The sequence below is a fragment of the Bufo gargarizans genome, chromosome 10, assembly GCF_014858855.1.
Source record: "Bufo gargarizans isolate SCDJY-AF-19 chromosome 10, ASM1485885v1, whole genome shotgun sequence".
Lineage (NCBI taxonomy): Eukaryota > Metazoa > Chordata > Amphibia > Anura > Bufonidae > Bufo > Bufo gargarizans.
This window is the reverse complement of record NC_058089.1, coordinates 28,287,391-28,307,786: the sequence shown is the minus strand read 5'-3', so window position 1 is coordinate 28,307,786 and position 20,396 is coordinate 28,287,391. Positions and strand designations below refer to the sequence as shown.

The window sequence follows — 20,396 nt, the reverse complement described above, 5'->3', positions numbered from 1 at the left end:
TTTAGGGCCCCTAAAATGCCAGGCAGTATAAATACCCCACATGTGACCCCATTTCAGAATGAAGACACCCCAAGGTATTCCGTGAGGGGCATATTGAGTCCATAAAAGATTGAAATTTTTGTCCCAAGTTAGTGGAATGGGAGACTTTGTGAGAAAATAAAAAATAAAAAAAAATTCCGCTAACTTGTGCCCCAAAAAAAAAAATTCTATGAACTCGCCATGCCCCTCATTGAATACCTTGTGGTGTCTTCTTTCCAAAATGGGGTCACATGTGGGGTATTTATACTGCCCTGGCATTTTAGGGGCCCGAAAGCGTGAGAAGAAGTCTGGGATCCAAATGTCTAAAAATGCCCTCCTAAAAGGAATTTGGGCCGCTTTGCGCATCTAGGCTGCAAAAAAGTGTCACACATGTGGTATCGCTGTACACAGGAGAAGTTGGGGAATGTGTTTTGGGGTGCCATTTTACATATACCCATGCTGGGTGAGATAAATATACAAATGCCAACTTTGTATAAAAAAAAATGGGAAAAGTTGTCTTTTGCCAAGATATTTCTCTCACCCAGCATGGGTATATGTAAAATGACACCCCAAAACACATTGCCCAACTTCTCCTGAGTACGGCGATACCAGATGTGTGACACTTTTTTGCAGTCTAGGTGGGCAAAGGGGCCCACATTTCAAATAGCACCTTTAGGATTTCACAGGTCATTTTTTACACATTTTGATTTCAAACTACTTACCACACATTAGGGCCCCTAGAATGCCAGGGCAGTATAACTACCCCACAAGTGACCCCATTTTGGAAAGAAGACACCCCAAGGTATTCCGTGAAGGGCATGGCGAGTTCCTAGAATTTTAAATTTTTTGTCACAAGTTAGCGGAAAATGATGATTTAAAAAAAAAATAATTTTCTTACTAAGTCTCATATTCCACTAACTTGTGACAAAAAATAAAAAATTCTAGGAACTCGCCATGCCCCTTACGGAATACCTTGGGGTGTCTTCTTTCCAAAATGGGGTCACTTGTGGGGTAGTTATACTGCCCTGGCAATTTAGGGGCCCAAATGTGTGCGAAGTAGTTTGAAATCAAAATCTGTAAAAAATGGCCGGTGAAATCCTAAAGGTGCTCTTTGGAATGTAGGCCCCTTTGCCCACCTAGGCTGCAAAAAAGTGTCACACATCGGGTATCGCCGTACTCAGGAGGAGTTGGGCAATGTGTTTTGGGGTGTCATTTTATATATACCCATGCTGGGTGAGAGAAATATCCTGGTCAAATGCCAACTTTGTATAAAAAAATGGGAAAAGTTGTCTTTTACCAAGATATTTCTCTCACCCAGCATGGGTATATGTAAAATGACACCCCAAAACACATTCCACAACTTCTCCTGAGTACGGCAATACCAGATGTGTGACACTTTTTTGCAGCCTAGGTGGGCAAAGGGGCACACATTCCAAAGAGCACCTTTCGGATTTCACCGGTCATTTTTTACAGATTTTGATTTCAAACTACTTTGCACACATTTGGGCCCCTAAAATGCCAGGGCAGTATAACTACCCCACAAGTGACCCCATTTTGGAAAGAAGACACCCCAAGGTATTTCGTGATGGGCATAGTGAGTTCATGGAAGTTTTTATTTTTTGTCACAAGTTAGTGGAATATGAGACTTTGTAAGAAAAATAAAATAAATAAATCATTTTCCGCTAACTTGTGACAAAAAATAAAAAGTTCTATGAATTCACTATGCCCATCAGCGAATACCTTAGGGTGTCTACTTTCCAAAATGGGGTCATTTGTGGGGTGTTTGTACTGTCTGGCCATTGTAGAACCTCAGGAAACATGACAGGTGCTCAAAAATTCAGAGCTGCTTCAAAAAGCGGAAATTCACATTTTTGTACCATAGTTTGTAAACGCTATAACTTTTACCCAAACCATTTTTTTTATCAAAGACATGTAGAACAATAAATTTAGAGAAAAATTTATATATGGATGTCGTTTTTTAAAAAAAAAATTACAACTGAAAGTGAAAAATGTCTTTTTTTGCAAAAAAATCTTTACATTTCGATTAATAACAAAAAAAGTAAAAATGTCAGCAGCAATGAAATACCACCATATGAAAGCTCTATTAGTGAGAAGAAAAGGAGGTAAAATTTATTTGGGTGGTAAGTTGCATGACCGAGCAATAAACGGTGAAAGTAGTGTAGTGCAGAAGTGTAAAAAGTGGCCTGGTCATTAGGGGTGTTTCAGCTAGGGGGGTTGTGGTTAAGGCCTATAGATAGCCAAACAAATCCAACAAGGCAGATAACAATTTGAATGGATTATCTATCGTTGAACATTCATATTTGAAAAAAAAAACTGTAATTGAGCAACAATGCCTCTGCATTATTCTTATACTATAGAAGAAAGTGTTGGAAATGTATTAAACTTATGCCTAGTTATTTTGTTTCAATAACCCTTATGAAGGAGAATATGACCTAACTCATTATCTCTTTAGACCCATTAGGCTGGGTCCACAAGTTGTGGAATTGCTGTGGATTCTGTACCGCAAATCTACAGCAATATATAATACAATTCACTTTGCTGGGGTTTTCAAAACCCAGTGCTCATTTAGCAGAAAAATGCTCTTATATCTAGAACAAGCTCATTAATGTTTACATTTTCACTGCTGATCTATTTCACCCTTTGCGATGCCTAGAAAATTTTTAGCCAGATTTTCACTTAGATTGCAACATTTTGTGCTAAAATCACAGATGGATTTATCAGTATCCCTTTGAACAAAAGCAATAAAACAGATAAAAATGGATCAATGAGTGAATTACAGATATTATAGATTACTCATAAAATAGCATTTTATTGTTACCTGGAAAGAATCCAGTGTGTTCCACCTCACTTTTATGTCACTACTGGAAAACACTATATCCACACCTTCGCTGCCAATGTTCAAATCTGAGCTTTTATATGGAACATCCACTCTGTAATAAATGAAGGAAGACACACAGGATAATAGATCTATAGCTATGCTCATTGTAGGTTATACAGTTTTATTGTACATAAATAATCCATAATGGCTTAAAATTCTTAAAAGAAATCTCATTTATCCCATTTCAACCACTGAACAAGTATTGTGTTGCTATTGGGCAATCCCTTTAAAGGGAACCTTTTAGCAACCTTATGCTCCCTGGAGCAGCATGAAATAGTGAAAGAGGAGCTGATTTTAGCGGTGTGTCTCTCATGAACTAAAAGTGAGTGCTGAGAACCAGCATTATAAGCATCGCAGCCTGGAAAAGGGTCACGGTGGCCTGAGAAGAGTCATGGTTATTCATGAGCTCCTGCTTTCCCCACCCACCTGCTGATGATTGGCAGTTCTCTTCTCGGGAGAAAACTAAGGAGATAACTGCCAGTCATCAGCAGGTGAGCGGGGACAGCACGAGGGCATTAATTATCATGACTCTTTTAAGTAAGCCGTGACACTTTTTCAGACCTGGGATGCAATGATAATAAAGCTAGTTCTCGGAAAACACTTACTGTCAGTTCAAGAATGACATTACCGACACTGATGGGCGGGCTTTAACGCTACCCTAGTCTTTTACAGACTAGGGACGCACTGAAGCCCGCCCATTAGTGCTGGTGACATCACTGGCAAGACTGCTAGGAGAAAGCCTCTGCATAGCTTTACCTATGGAGAGCCCAGTACGTCACCGGATCCCCCCAAAAAGCCTTTGCCTTGCGCTATTCAGCACAGGCCAAAGGAGAGCATCAGAGCATGAAAAGGGATATGTCCGGGTTCAGCAATTTTTTTTTTCCGTCCCTCTTGTCAATTTTTGCAAAAATAGCTTCTGTAACTAAGTAGAAAGATGCCAGTATCTCAAAAACAGATTAAAGGGATTTTCCCAATTTTTTTTACTGATAAATAGGCATGAGTGAACTTATGTTTCAAGTTTGGCGTACAAGGTTCAGGTTATCTAAGAATTCAGTTATGGATTCCATTACCAACATAACGGAATTCTTAGATAACCCAAACCTTGTACGCCGAAACTGAAACACAAGTTCGCTCAACACTACTGATGACCTATCCTCTTAATACCCGGAACCACCACTGATCAGTTATTTGAGATGGCATTGCTGCTCGCTGTAGCGCCACGGCCTTCTCACAGATTTTCCTAGATGATGGTTCCATATGATGTCATGTTCATCTTCGCATTGCCTAGACACAGCTCAGTCTCATTGACGTGAATAGGGTTAAGCTGCAGTACAATGTATGTCCCTGTGCTTGGTAAGCTGAGATAAGGCCGCAGCGCTCACAGGAACCTACTCAATCTGCTGATCCTGGGTGTCAGACCCCACCAATCAGATACTAATGACTAGAGTTGAGCGGACACCTGGATGTTCGGGTTCGAGAAGTTCGGCCGAACTTCCCGAAAATGTTCGGGTTCGGGATCCGAACCCGATCCAAACTTCGTCCCGAACCCGAACCCCATTGAAGTCAATGGGGAACCAAACTTTTCGGCACTAAAAAGGCTGTAAAACAGCCCAGGAAAGGGCTAGAGGGCTGCAAAAGGCAGCAACATGTAGGTAAATCCCCTGCAAACAAATGTGGATAGGGAAATGAATTAAAATAAAAATTAAATAAATAAAAATTAACCAAAATCAATTGGAGAGAGGTCCCATAGCAGAGAATCTGGCTTCACGTCACCCACCACTGGAACAGTCCATTCTCAGATATTTAGGCCCCGGCACCCAGGCAGAGGAGAGAGGTCCCGTAACAGAGAATCTGGCTTCATGTCAGCAGAGAATCAGTCTTCATGTCATAGCAGAGAATCAGGCTTCACGTCAGCCACCAATGCAACAGTCCATTGTCAGATATTTAGGCCCAGCACCCAGGCAGAGGAGAGAGGTCCCATAACAGAGAATCTGGCTTCATGTCAGCAGAGAATCAGTCTTCATGTCATAGCAGAGAATCAGGCTTCACGTCACCCACCACTGCAACAGTCCATTTTCATAAATTTAGGCTCAGTACCCAGGCAGAGGAGAGAGGTCCCGTAACAGACAATCTGGCTTCATGTCAGCAGAGAATCAGTCTTCATATCATAGCAGAGAATCAGGATTCACGTCACCCACCACTGCAACAGTCCATTTTCATAAATTTAGGCCCAGCACCCAGGCAGAGGAGAGAGGTCCCGTAACAGACAATCTGGCTTCATGTCAGCAGAGAATCAGTCTTCATATCATAGCAGAGAATCAGGTTTCACGTCAGCCACCAATGCAACAGTCCATTGTCAGATATTTAGGCCCAGCACCCAGGCAGAGGAGAGAGGTCCCGTAACAGACAATCTGGCTTCATGTCAGCAGAGAATCAGTCTTCATGTCATAGCAGAGAATCAGGCTTCATGTCACCCACCACTGCAACAGTCCATTTTCATAAATTTAGGCCCAGCACCCAGACAGAGGAGAGAGGTCCCGTAACAGACAATCTGGCTTCATGTCAGCAGAGAATCAGTCTTCATATCATAGCAGAGAATCAGGCTTCACGTCACCCACCACTGCAACAGTCCATTTTCATAAATTTAGGCCCAGCACCCAGGCAGGGGAGAGAGGTCCCGTAACAGACAATCTGGCTTCATGTCAGCAGAGAATCAGTCTTCATATCATAGCAGAGAATCAGGCTTCACGTCAGCCACCAATGCAACAGTCCATTGTCAGATATTTAGGCCAAGCACCCAGGCAGAGGAGAGAGGTCCCGTAACAGACAATCTGGCTTCATGTCAGCAGAGAATCAGTCTTCATGTCATAGCAGAGAATCAGGCTTAACGTCACCCACCACTGCAACAGTCAATTTAAATAAATTTAGGCCCAGCACCCAGACAAAGGAGAGAGGTCCCGTAACAGACAATCTGGCTTCATGTCAGCAGAGAATCAGTCTTCATATCATAGCAGAGAATCAGGCTTCACGTCAGCCACCACTGCAACAGTCCATTTTCATAAATTTAGGCCCAGCACCCAGGCAGGGGAGAGAGGTCCCGTAACAGACAATCTGGCTTCATGTCAGCAGAGAATCAGTCTTCATGTCATAGCAGAGAATCAGGCTTCACGTCAGCCACCAATGCAACAGTCCATTGTCAGATATTTAGGCCCAGCACCCAGGCAGAGGAGAGAGGTCCCGTAACAGACAATCTGGCTTCATGTCATCAGAGAATCAGTTTTCATATCATAGCAGAGAATCAGGCTTCACGTCAGCCACCAATGCAACAGTCCATTTTCATAAATTTAGGCCCAGCACCCAGGCAGAGGAGAGAGGTCCCGTAACAGAGGATCTGGCTTCATGTCAGCAGAGAATTAGTCTGCATGTCATAGCAGAGAATCAGGCTTCACGTGACCCAACATTGGAACAGTCCATTGGCATATATTTAGGCCCCGGCACCCAGACAGAGGAGAGGTTCATTCAACTTTGGGTAGCCACGCAATATAATGGTAAAATGAAAATAAAAATAGGATTGAATGAGGAAGTGCCCTGGAGTACAATAATATATGGTTAAGGGGAGGTAGTTAATGTCTAATCTGGATAAGGGACGGACAGGTCCTGTGGGATCCATGCCTGGTTCATTTTTATGAACGTCAGCTTGTCCACATTGGCTGTAGACAGGCGGCTGCGTTTGTCTGTAATGACGCCCCCTGCCGTGCTGAATACACGTTCAGACAAAACGCTGGCCGCCGGGCAGGCCAGCACCTCCAAGGCATAAAAGGCTAGCTCTGGCCACGTGGACAATTTTGAGACCCAGAAGTTGAATGGGGCCGAACCATCAGTCAGTACGTGGAGGGGCGTGCACACGTACTGTTGCAATATGTTAGTGAAATGTTGCCTCCTGCTAACACGTTGCGTATTAGGTGGTGGTGCAGTTAGCTGTGGCGTGTTGACAAAAGTTTTCCACATCTCTGCCATGCTAACCCTGCCCTCAGAGGAGCTGGCCGTGACACAGCTGCCTTGGCGACCTCTTGCTCCTCCTCTGCCTTGGCCTTGGGCTTCCATTTGTTCCCCTGTGACATTTGGGAATGCTCTAAGTAGCGCGTCTACCAACGTGCGCTTGTACTCGCGCATCTTCCTATCATGCTCCAGTGCAGGAAGTAAGGTGGGCACATTGTCTTTGTAGCGTGGATCCAGCAGGGTGGCAACCCAGTAGTCCGCACAGGTTAAAATGTGGGCAACTCTGCTGTCGTTGCGCAGGCACTGCAGCATGTAGTCGCTCATGTGTGCCAGGCTGCCCAGGGGTAAGGACAAGCTGTCCTCTGTGGGAGGCGTATCGTCATCGTCCTGCCTTTCCCCCCAGCCACGCACCAGTGATGGGCCCGAGCTGCGTTGGGTGCCACCTCGCTGTGACCATGCTTCATCCTCATCCTCCTCCACCTCCTCCTCATCCTCGTCCTCCAGTAGTGGGCCCTGGCTGGCCACATTTGTACCTGGCCTCTGCTGTTGCAAAAAACCTCCCTCTGAGTCACTTCGAAGAGACTGGCCTGAAAGTGCTAAAAATGACCCCTCTTCCTCCTCCTCCTCCTCCTCCTCCTCCTGGGCCACCTCCTCTTGCATCATCGCCCTAAGTGTTTTCTCAAGGAGACATAGAAGTGGTATTGTAACGCTGATAATGGCGTCATCGCCACTGGCCATGTTGGTGGAGTACTCGAAACAGCGCAACAGGGCACACAGGTCTCGCATGGAGGCCCAGTCATTGGTGGTGAAGTGGTGCTGTTCCGTAGTGCGACTGACCCGTGCGTGCTGCAGCTGAAACTTCACTATGGCCTGCTGCTGCTCGCACAGTCTGTCCAGCATGTGCAAGGTGGAGTTCCACCTGGTGGGCACGTCGCATATGAGGCGGTGAGCGGGAAGGCCGAAGTTACGCTGTAGCGCAGACAGGCGAGCAGCGGCAGGATGTGAACGCCGGAACCGCGAACAGACGGCCCGCACTTTATGCAGCAGCTCTGACATGTCGGGGTAGTTGTGAATGAACTTCTGCACCACCAAATTCAGCACATGCGCCAAGCAAGGGATGTGCGTCAAACCGGCTAGTCCCAGAGCTGCAACGAGATTTCGCCCATTATCACACACCACCAGGCCGGGCTTGAGGTTCACCGGCAGCAACCACTCGTCGGTCTGTTGTTCTATACCCCGCCACAACTCCTGTGCGGTGTGGGGCCTGTCCCCCAAACATATGAGTTTCAGAATGGCCTGCTGACGTTTACCCCGGGCTGTGCTGAAGTTGGTGGTGAAGGTGTGTGGCTGACTGGATGAGCAGGTGGAAGAAGAGGAGGAGGAAGCCGAGAAGGAGGAGGTGGCAACAGGAGGCAAAGAATGTTGCCCTGTGATCCCTGGCGGCGGAAGGACGTGCGCCAAACAGCTCTCCGCCTGGGGCCCAGCTGCCACTACTTTTACCCAGTGTGCAGTTAGGGAGATATAGCGTCCCTGGCCGTGCTTACTGGTCCACGTATCTGTGGTTAGGTGGACCTTGCCACAGATGGCGTTGCGCAGTGCACACTTGATTTTATCGGATACTTGGTTGTGCAGGGAATGCACGGCTCTCTTGGAGAAGTAGTGCCGGCTAGGAACAACATACTGTGGGACAGCAAGCGACATGAGCTGTTTGAAGCTGTCTGTGTCCACCAGCCTAAATGACAGCATTTCATAGGCCAGTAGTTTAGAAATGCTGGCATTCAGGGCCAGGGATCGAGGGTGGCTAGGTGGGAATTTACGCTTTCTCTCAAATGTTTGTGAGATGGAGAGCTGAACGCTGCCGTGTGACATGGTTGAGATGCTTGGTGACGGAGGTGGTGGTGGTGTTGGTGGTACATCCCGTGTTTGCTGGGCGGCAGGTGCCAACGTTCCTTCAGAGGCGGAGGAAGAGGCCGAGGCAGCAGCAGCAGAAGAGGTAGCAGGGGGAGCCTGAGCGACTTCCTTGTTTTTAAGGTGTTTACTCCACTGCAGTTCATGCTTTGCATGCAGGTGCCTGGTCATGCAGGTTGTGCTCAGGTTCAGAACGTTAATGCCTCGCTTCAGGCTCTGATGGCACAGCGTGCAAACCACTCGGGTCTTGTCGTCAGCACATTATTTGAAGAAGTGCCATGCCAGGGAACTCCTTGAAGCTGCCTTTGGGGTGCTCGGTCCAAGATGGCGGCGGTCAGTAGCAGGCGGAGTCTCTTGGCGGCGGGTGTTCTGCTTTTGCCCACTGCTCCCTCTTTTGCTACGCTGTTGGCTCGGTCTCACCACTGCCTCTTCCTCCGAACTGTGAAAGTCAGTGGCACGACCTTCATTCCATGTGGGGTCTAGGACCTCATCGTCCCCTGCATCGTCTTCCACCCAGTCTTGATCCCTGACCTCCTGTTCAGTCTGCACACTGCAGAAAGACGCAGCAGTTGGCACCTGTGTTTCGTCATCATCAGAGACATGCTGAGGTGGTATTCCCATGTCCTCATCATCAGGAAACATAAGTGGTTGTGCGTCGGTGCATTCTATGTCTTTCACCGCTGGGGAAGGGCTAGGTGGATGCCCTTGGGAAACCCTGCCAGCGGAGTCTTCAAACAGCATAAGAGACTGCTGCATAACTTGAGGCGCCATCTGTGCGCTTTCTGCAGAAGACTGGGTGGGAGATAATGTGAACGTGCTGGATCCACTGTCGGACACCCAATTGACTAATGCCTGTACCTGCTTAGGCCTTACCATCCTTAGAACGGCATTGGGCCCCACCATATATCGCTGTAAATTCTGGCGGCTACTGGGACCTGAGGTAGTTGGTACACTAGGACGTGTGGATGTGGCAGAACGGCCACGTCCTCTCCCAGCACCAGAGGGTCCACTAACACCACCACGACCATGTCCACGTCCGCGTCCCTTACTAGATGTTTTCCTCATTGTTATCGTTCACCATAACAACAAAAATATTATTTGGCCCAATGTATTGTATTCAAGTTCAGCTGAATATAAATTTGAAGCCTAGTATTTAGGCGCTGGGTGACAGGTATATGTTTACTGACGGAATTAGACTTGGAAATGCACAGTAGCGTGTGTGTGAAGTTATTCTGAATGACCCTATGTGCACCTTGAATATTATATACCCTTTTAGGGATAGATTTAAAATAGCTCTGAGTGGCCCACAATATAAGAATTGTGGGGAAATATCCTTATTTAAAAATTAGCTTTTATACGATATACATTAAAATATACACCTAAGGATGTATCACAAAACAAAACATGTAATCAAGGGGTTCTATGGTGTCGACCCCACTGCTGGCAGAAAAGAAAAGGTACTCGTTTACACTAATGCACCTGTGGGTGCACTAAAGTGTTACCCAGCTAACACACACAAACGACAATGTATTGAGGTTCAATGGTAGGTACCCCACTTCTGGTTGAACAAGAATAAATGTTACTGCTGCGCCACTAAGGACGCAAGCAGTCTTACCTTACCCACCAGGTAACAAGGATCAGCGCAGTAATGGATCAGGCCTGATGGAGGGGAGTGTAGACAGGAGATGTAGTCATGAAAATATAGGTTCTGTGCCCTATAACACCCTATATTCTTGGTAGGAGTGGGGGCCTATTTTCATGCTACCTGTCTATACAGAGCACTCGCCCTGAGAAGGGCGACCCCGTCCGGATGCCTGTCCCTAGTTCGGACCTGAACCCTATAATACAAAACAAAACAAAAATAGATACTGTAGTGACTACAAGCCTCCCGACGTGGCACGTTTCTGTCGTGTCGACTCCTCAGGGGGATTTAGAACATGTAGAGACAAAAAAGCAAAAACCGGGCTATGACCACAGGTAAGAGGTGAGTATACACTGCGGTTATGCGGTTATATGAAGTACTAGACTAACACAATATTGATAGAGGTCAAAGTCTAGGGGCAGGCATCCGTGGTGCTGGATCGCCATGCTGCAGAGGAATAGATGCTTCTCCGCTTCCTAGTGTGAGAGGATATGGTGGTCCTCAGTATGGTGGTGTCCCTATCGTTAAGGGGGTTCCTCAACCTATACCAGCCACCCTGACACATACCTTAGTGGGATTTAAATACATCCCCAGCGCGCCTCTTCTTGTGAGACCGCCCTGTCAGCACCTGCGTCGGCGTGTGACGTCACGCGCATGCGCCACGACGCACAACACGCCGCTGCCTGTGCCACATGATTACGGCGGCCAATCAGATCCGGAGGCGGAACGGGATGGCGGTTACCTAGGAGAGTATGTCAACAGGAAGTAACCTCACAGTACGTCCCCTGATGGAGGCGTCCGTGACAGCGCTGCGATATAAAGTCGCAACCAAGTAAGACCGATATTTCTTGCATAATAACAGCGACATAAATACAACATAGAGAACTGGACACGAAACAAGGCATTTTATAAGTATTTTGGAGTGGAAAGACGTCTCATATATTAGCATATTATCCAAGGGGAGAAAATGCCATCATTAATGTAGGCACAGACTCCAGTGGAGGAGAATATAGATTGCCATCACCACTGTGGGAATAATCACTATTGTTGAGGAGAATATTCCACCCATTTATATGAAGCACCCAAAATCCAGCCTTTCATTTAGGCCTAAGGGTGCAGATGTTTTGAGTAGGAAAATCCATCGAGATTCCTGTTGCAGCAGGCACCTGTCCCAATTGCCCCCTCTCACAGGCGGTTTGACCAGGTCAAAACCCAAAAATTTCAAGGAGGCTTTACCATTGTGTACAGTATGTACATGTTTCAAGATTGGGGTATCTCGTTTATGAGAGATATCCCCCAAATGCTCCCCTATCCGCCTCCTGAATTCACGTATTGTTTTACCAACATATTCAATCCCACATTCACATCGGATCCGATAGATGACCCCTCTAGATTTGCAATTAATGAAATGTGGGATTGAATATGTTTTGTTGGTGACATTGCTCACAAACGTCTTGGTGACGTCTATACGTTTGCATGCAATACAGTTTCCACATCTATAGCATCCCACACTCCTAGATCGCAACCAGGTGGTATTGGTGCGACCCGGTGTGTAGTGACTATGTACTAACTTATCGCGTATGTTCGATCCTCTACGGTAAGTGATTTGTGGTTGGTCACCCAGAACGTCTTGTAGGTCAGGATCCATTTTGAGAATTTGCCAATGGCGTCCTAAAATCTGTCTCACTTGTTTGGACCCCCTATCGAAATTGGCAATCATTCTCATGACCCTAGTTGGTGGAACAGAGGTTTGATTAGGAGTGAGCAATGGGCCTCTTGGTCGGGACAGGGCTGTCTGATATGCCGATCTCAAAACATGGTCAGGGTATCCCCTGGACAAGAATCTACTCCTCATATCCGCTGCTTGAATGACAAAATCACGTTTATCAGAGCAATTTCGTCTAAGACGCAGGTATTGGCCTCTAGGAATTCCTGTCCTGAGTGGGAGAGGGTGGTTGCTCTCCCATCTCAGGAGGGAATTCGTAGAGGTGGCCTTCCTGTAAATAGAGGTGTCTAGCTCCCCCCTCTCGTTCTTAGAGATTTTTATATCAAGGAATGGTAGAGTGGTGGGGTGGGACTCACTAGTGAAGCACATACCAATATTGTTACGATTGAGATGCTGGACAAAGGCTTCAAAAGTCCCCCGATCGCCATTCCAAAGAATGAAAATGTCGTCGATGTATCGCGCCCACAGACCAATCTCGTAGGTGTCCAGAGCTTCATCCTCCTTAAATACGATGGTCTCCTCCCACCAGCCCAGGAATAGGTTAGCATACGATGGGGCACAAGGGCTCCCCATCGCTGTACCCCTGAGCTGGTGGTAGGTCCTCCCATCGAAGGTGAAAAAATTACGTGTGAGCGTAAACTCAAGTAGACGCAGGACAAATTGGCTGTGGGCGCGATACTGACAACCCCGTGATCGGAGAAAGTATTCAACTGCGCTGAGACCCAAATTGTGTGGTATAGATGAATAGAGGGCCTCAACGTCAATACTGGACAAGAGACATGTCTCCTCCAATGTCAGCCCCTCAATACGCTTGAGAAGATCAGTGGTATCTCTAACATGGGAGGGGAGAGCCGTGACAAACGGTGCCAATACCCGGTCAATATAAATTCCCAGATTCTGGTTAAGGTTGTCCACCCCCGATACAATGGGTCTCCCCTTTAGGGGACTAACCCCCTTATGCACCTTGGGGAGACTATAGAAGGTGGATTTCCGAGGATGCAGAGGGAAAAGAAAGGCAAATTCCTCAGCGGAAATGATATTATTGGTTTTCGCTTCATCCAAAATATTTTTAAGTTCACGCCTATAACCCTCAGTGGGGTCACTATATAGTACTTCATACGTTCCTGAGTCAGATAGTATATTCCTACACATATTCACATACTGTTCCGAGTCCATGACCACGACATTCCCCCCCTTGTCAGCGGGTTTGATGACGATTTGGTGGTCGTCGGCTAGTGATGAAATAGCAGTGGTCACCGACTCGGCGCAGTTGGAATGATGTGTGGACACCTGGAGATCCTCCAGGTCCTTAGTGACCATATTAAGGAATACATCTAAGCATGAAAGTTCATTCGCAGTGGGTGGCATCTTTGTACTCTTTACTTTTAAGTTTGTAAAGGGACCGTTACCCTGAGGGTTGTCCCTATTGGAATCTAGGGACTGCAGAAGTTCTACATCCCTAAGTAGTTCAATCGGGATCCCTAACTCAAGGCATTGGCGACGGTCCATCAGTCTAAAGTGTTTGTGCCACCTTAATTTGCGAATAAATAGATTGACGTCTTTAACAGACGAAAATCTATCAAATTTTGGGGTAGGCACAAAGCTCAGACCTAATTCAAGAGCTTTAATCTCATCAGTGTTGAGGACACGTGAGGACAGATTTAGGATTTGTGGTCCCAAGACTAATTCGGAGGTTTCTGTATGCGATTGCGTAGTGGATATTCCACGTTCTGGTTGAACTGGCCTAAAAAACGATTATCCTGGCCTCTATAAGCGCCCCGACCTCTACCCCTCCTATACCTACCCCTGTTGGGGTGTTGACTCGTTTTAGGGGCAGTTTCTCTCTCAGAATCGGATAAATCAGTTTCAGTAGAAGATCTCTCAGAATTGCTTGGTACAGTGTCTCTTCTGGTGTTACCAAGAGAGGAATATATACGGTTTTCTTTGAAGTCTGAGAGATCTCTAATAAACTGTCGATGTTTCCTTTCTTTAAGGTGGTATTGGTATTTTTCTAAAGTGAGATGGAGCTGCTTTTCTTTGTTCTGAAATTCCGCTTCTTGTGAAAAAGTCTGCACTACCTCTGTGTGTTCTGTGAGTTTCTGACTAAGGGTAGCTAGGTTAGCTCTCTCTTCATCCAACAGAAGCCTCATCAACCTGAGGGAACTACTAGTGGCTTGAGTTAGGGATCCCGATTAGGGATGCCTTGAGTTAGGGATCCCGATTGAACTACTTAGGGATGTAGAACTTCTGCAGTCCCTAGATTCCAATAGGGACAACCCTCAGGGTAACGGTCCCTTTACAAACTTAAAAGTAAAGAGTACAAAGATGCCACCCACTGCGAATGAACTTTCATGCTTAGATGTATTCCTTAATATGGTCACTAAGGACCTGGAGGATCTCCAGGTGTCCACACATCATTCCAACTGCGCCGAGTCGGTGACCACTGCTATTTCATCACTAGCCGACGACCACCAAATCGTCATCAAACCCGCTGACAAGGGGGGGAATGTCGTGGTCATGGACTCGGAACAGTATGTGAATATGTGTAGGAATATACTATCTGACTCAGGAACGTATGAAGTACTATATAGTGACCCCACTGAGGGTTATAGGCGTGAACTTAAAAATATTTTGGAAGAAGCGAAAACCAATAATATCATTTCCGCTGAGGAATTTGCCTTTCTTTTCCCTCTGCATCCTCGGAAATCCACCTTCTATAGTCTCCCCAAGGTGCATAAGGGGGTTAGTCCCCTAAAGGGGAGACCCATTGTATCGGGGGTGGACAACCTTAACCAGAATCTGGGAATTTATATTGACCGGGTATTGGCACCGTTTGTCACGGCTCTCCCCTCCCATGTTAGAGATACCACTGATCTTCTCAAGCGTATTGAGGGGCTGACATTGGAGGAGACATGTCTCTTGTCCAGTATTGACGTTGAGGCCCTCTATTCATCTATACCACACAATTTGGGTCTCAGCGCAGTTGAATACTTTCTCCGATCACGGGGTTGTCAGTATCGCGCCCACAGCCAATTTGTCCTGCGTCTACTTGAGTTTACGCTCACACGTAATTTTTTCACCTTCGATGGGAGGACCTACCACCAGCTCAGGGGTACAGCGATGGGGAGCCCTTGTGCCCCATCGTATGCTAACCTATTCCTGGGCTGGTGGGAGGAGACCATCGTATTTAAGGAGGATGAAGCTCTGGACACCTACGAGATTGGTCTGTGGGCGCGATACATCGACGACATTTTCATTCTTTGGAATGGCGATCGGGGGACTTTTGAAGCCTTTGTCCAGCATCTCAATCGTAACAATATTGGTATGTGCTTCACTAGTGAGTCCCACCCCACCACTCTACCATTCCTTGATATAAAAATCTCTAAGAACGAGAGGGGGGAGCTAGACACCTCTATTTACAGGAAGGCCACCTCTACGAATTCCCTCCTGAGATGGGAGAGCAACCACCCTCTCCCACTCAGGACAGGAATTCCTAGAGGCCAATACCTGCGTCTTAGACGAAATTGCTCTGATAAACGTGATTTTGTCATTCAAGCAGCGGATATGAGGAGTAGATTCTTGTCCAGGGGATACCCTGACCATGTTTTGAGATCGGCATATCAGACAGCCCTGTCCCGACCAAGAGGCCCATTGCTCACTCCTAATCAAACCTCTGTTCCACCAACTAGGGTCATGAGAATGATTGCCAATTTCGATAGGGGGTCCAAACAAGTGAGACAGATTTTAGGACGCCATTGGCAAATTCTCAAAATGGATCCTGACCTACAAGACGTTCTGGGTGACCAACCACAAATCACTTACCGTAGAGGATCGAACATACGCGATAAGTTAGTACATAGTCACTACACACCGGGTCGCACCAATACCACCTGGTTGCGATCTAGGAGTGTGGGATGCTATAGATGTGGAAACTGTATTGCATGCAAACGTATAGACGTCACCAAGACGTTTGTGAGCAATGTCACCAACAAAACATATTCAATCCCACATTTCATTAATTGCAAATCTAGAGGGGTCATCTATCGGATCCGATGTGAATGTGGGATTGAATATGTTGGTAAAACAATACGTGAATTCAGGAGGCGGATAGGGGAGCATTTGGGGGATATCTCTCATAAACGAGATACCCCAATCTCGAAACATGTACATACTGTACACAATGGTAAAGCCTCCTTGAAATTTTTGGGTTTTGACCTGGTCAAACCGCCTGTGAGAGGGGGCAATTGGGACAGGTGCCTGCTGCAACAGGAATCTCGATGGATTTTCCTACTCAAAACATCTGCACCCTTAGGCCTAAATGAAAGGCTGGATTTTGGGTGCTTCATATAAATGGGTGGAATATTCTCCTCAACAATAGTGATTATTCCCACAGAGGTGATGGCAATCTATATTCTCCTCCACTGGAGTCTGTGCCTACATCATTGATGGCATTTTCTCCCCTTGGATAATATGCTAATATATGAGACGTCTTTCCACTCCAAAATACTTATAAAATGCCTTGTTTCGTGTCCAGTTCTCTATGTTGTATTTATGTCGCTGTTATTATGCAAGAAATATCGGTCTTACTTGGTTGCGACTTTATATCGCAGCGCTGTCACGGACGCCTCCATCAGGGGACGTACTGTGAGGTTACTTCCTGTTGACATACTCTCCTAGGTAACCGCCATCCCGTTCCGCCTCCGGATCTGATTGGCCGCCGTAATCATGTGGCACAGGCAGCGGCGTGTTGTGCGTCGTGGCGCATGCGCGTGACGTCACACGCCGACGCAGGTGCTGACAGGGCGGTCTCACAAGAAGAGGCGCGCTGGGGATGTATTTAAATCCCACTAAGGTATTTGTCAGGGTGGCTGGTATAGGTTGAGGAACCCCCTTAACGATAGGGACACCACCATACTGAGGACCACCATATCCTCTCACACTAGGAAGCGGAGAAGCATCTATTCCTCTGCAGCATGGCGATCCAGCACCACGGATGCCTGCCCCTAGACTTTGACCTCTATCAATATTGTGTTAGTCTAGTACTTCATATAACCGCATAACCGCAGTGTATACTCACCTCTTACCTGTGGTCATAGCCCGGTTTTTGCTTTTTTGTCTCTACATGTTCTAAATCCCCCTGAGGAGTCGACACGACAGAAACGTGCCACGTCGGGAGGCTTGTAGTCACTACAGTATCTATTTTTGTTTTGTTTTGTATTATAGGGTTCAGGTCCGAACTAGGGACAGGCATCCGGACGGGGTCGCCCTTCTCAGGGCGAGTGCTCTGTATAGACAGGTAGCATGAAAATAGGCCCCCACTCCTACCAAGAATATAGGGTGTTATAGGGCACAGAACCTATATTTTCATGACTACATCTCCTGTCTACACTCCCCTCCATCAGGCCTGATCCATTACTGCGCTGATCCTTGTTACCTGGTGGGTAAGGTAAGACTGCTTGCGTCCTTAGTGGCGCAGCAGTAACATTTATTCTTGTTCAACCAGAAGTGGGGTACCTACCATTGAACCTCAATACATTGTCGTTTGTGTGTGTTAGCTGGGTAACACTTTAGTGCACCCACAGGTGCATTAGTGTAAACGAGTACCTTTTCTTTTCTGCCAGCAGTGGGGTCGACACCATAGAACCCCTTGATTACATGTTTTGTTTTGTGATACATCCTTAGGTGTATATTTTAATGTATATCGTATAAAAGCTAATTTTTAAATAAGGATATTTCCCCACAATTCTTATATTGTGGGCCACTCAGAGCTTTGTTAACCTTGAAATATCAGTGGGACTGTTTCCACCAATAGTCTCAATCAGATATCATAGATTTAAAATAGCTCTGATACAGCAGAAACCACTAAATTAGGAAATTGCTAAATTGGGAATTGTATTTCAACCCAGAACAAAAAATGTGCTTTGACGGACACTAAATAACTTGCCCAGCCAGAACAGTATAGCAGTAACGACAGATTTAGCGGGATATAAATTTGAGGCCTAGTATTTAGGCGCTGGGTGACAGGTATAGATTTACTGAGGGAATTAGACTTGGAAATGCACAGTAGCGTGTGTGTGAAGTTATTCTGAATGACCCTATGTGCACCTTGAATATTATATACCCTTTTAGGGATAGATTTCAAATAGCTCTGATACAGCAGAAACCACTAAATTAGGAAATTGCTAAATTGGGAATTGTATTTCAACCCAGAACAAAAAATGTGCTTTGACGGACACTAAAAAACTTGCCCAGCCAGAACAGTACACCAGTAACGACAGATTTAGCGGGATATAAATTTGAGGCCTAGTATTTAGGCGCTGGGTGACAGGTATAGATTTACTGACGGAATTAGACTTGGAAATGCACAGTAGCGTGTGTGTGAAGTTATTCTGAATGACCCTATGTGCACCTTGAATATTATATACCCTTTTAGGGATAGATTTCAAATAGCTCTGATACAGCAGAAACCACTAAATTAGGAAATTGCTAAATTGGGAATTGTATTTCAACCCAGAACAAAAAATGTGCTTTGACGGACACTAAAAAACTAGCCCAGCCAGAACAGTACACCAGTAACGACAGATTTAGCGGGATATAAATTTGAGGCCTAGTATTTAGGCGCTGGGTGACAGGTATAGATTTACTGACGGAATTAGACTTGGAAATGCACAGTAGCGTGTGTGTGAAGTTATTCTGAATGACCCTATGTGCACCTTGACTATTATATACCCTTTTAGGGATAGATTTCAAATAGCTCTGATACAGCAGAAACCACTAAATTAGGAAATTGCTAAATTGGGAATTGTATTTCAACCCAGAACAAAAAATGTGCTTTGACGGACACTAAATAACTTGCCCAGCCAGAAAAGTACACCAGTAACGACAGATTTAGCGGGATATAAATTTGAGGCCTAGTATTTAGGCGCTGGGTGACAGGTATAGATTTACTGACGGAATTAGACTTGGAAATGCACAGTAGCGTGTGTGTGAAGTTATTCTGAATGACCCTATGTGCACCTTGAATATTATATACCCTTTTAGGGATAGATTTAAAATAGCTCTGATACAACAGAAACCACTAAATTCGGAAATTGCTAAATTGGGAATTGTATTTCAACCCAGAACAAAAAATGTGCTTTGACGCACGCTAAATAACTTGCCCAGCCAGAATAGTACAGCAGTAACAACAGATTTAGCGGGATATAAATTTGAAGCCTAGTATTTAGGCGCTGGGTGACAGGTATAGATTTACTGACAGAATTAGACTGGGATATGGCCAAAAAATAACCACACTATTGCTGGTTAAATGCACTTGGTGTGACAGCTTGACCAACCACACTACTGAGGGTTAAATGCACTTGGTGACAGGCGCAGCTTGCCCCTGATGTAGTATATGGCCAAAAAATAAACAGACTATTGCTAGTTAAATGCACTTGGTGTGACAGCTTCACCCTGATGTAGGCTTTAGCCAAAAAACAACCACACCATTGAGGGTTAAATGCACTTGGTGACGGGCGCAGCTTGCCTCTGATGTAGTATATGGCCAAAAAATAAACAGACTATTGCTGGTTAAATGCACTTGGTGTGACAGCTTCACCCTGATGTAGGCTTTAGCCAAAAAACAACCACACCATTGAGGGTTAAATGCACTTGGTGACAGGCGCAGCTTGCCCCTGATGTAGTATATGGCCAAAAAATAAACAGACTATTGCTAGTTAAATGCACTTGGTGTGACAGCTTCACCCTGATGTAGGCTTTAGCCAAAAAACAACCACACCATTGAGGGTTAAATGCACTTGGTGACGGGCGCAGCTTGCCTCTGATGTAGTATATGGCCAAAAAATAAACAGACTATTGCTGGTTAAATGCACTTGGTGTGACAGCTTCACCCTGATGTAGGCTTTAGCCAAAAAACAACCACACCATTGAGGGTTAAATGCACTTGGTCGCAGCTTGTGCTGGCGCACCACAAGACACAAAATGGCCGCCGATCACCCCAGAAAAAAGTGACTGGCAAACGGTCTGGGCAGCCTAAAAACAGTGAGCAATTGAGTATCAGCAGCTCAATGACCCACAGCTGCAGATCGATCAATAATCAAGTCCTTTGGAGGAGTTAATCTGCCTAATCTCGCCCTACTGTCGCAGCCGCAACCTCTCCCTACGCTAATCAGAGCAGAGTGACGGGCGGCGCTATGTGACTCCAG

At 46.0% G+C, this 20,396-nt stretch overlaps 1 protein-coding gene across 1 annotated transcript in view; it reads right to left on the bottom strand.

Annotated features, from left to right (window-relative positions):
* The window catches only part of LOC122920024 (mucin-2-like), a 354,839-nt gene extending 340,497 nt beyond the window's left edge, over nucleotides 1–14,342 (bottom strand). Inside the window, exons 1-3 of the mRNA XM_044269233.1 lie at nucleotides 13,997–14,342; nucleotides 13,355–13,526; nucleotides 2,858–2,969 (exon numbers count right to left, since the gene is read on the bottom strand). Coding sequence (XP_044125168.1) covers nucleotides 2,858–2,969; nucleotides 13,355–13,526; nucleotides 13,997–14,342 — 630 coding nt within the window. The remainder of the gene's footprint in view (nucleotides 1–2,857; nucleotides 2,970–13,354; nucleotides 13,527–13,996) is intronic.
* Between the last annotated feature and the right edge of the window lie 6,054 nt (nucleotides 14,343–20,396).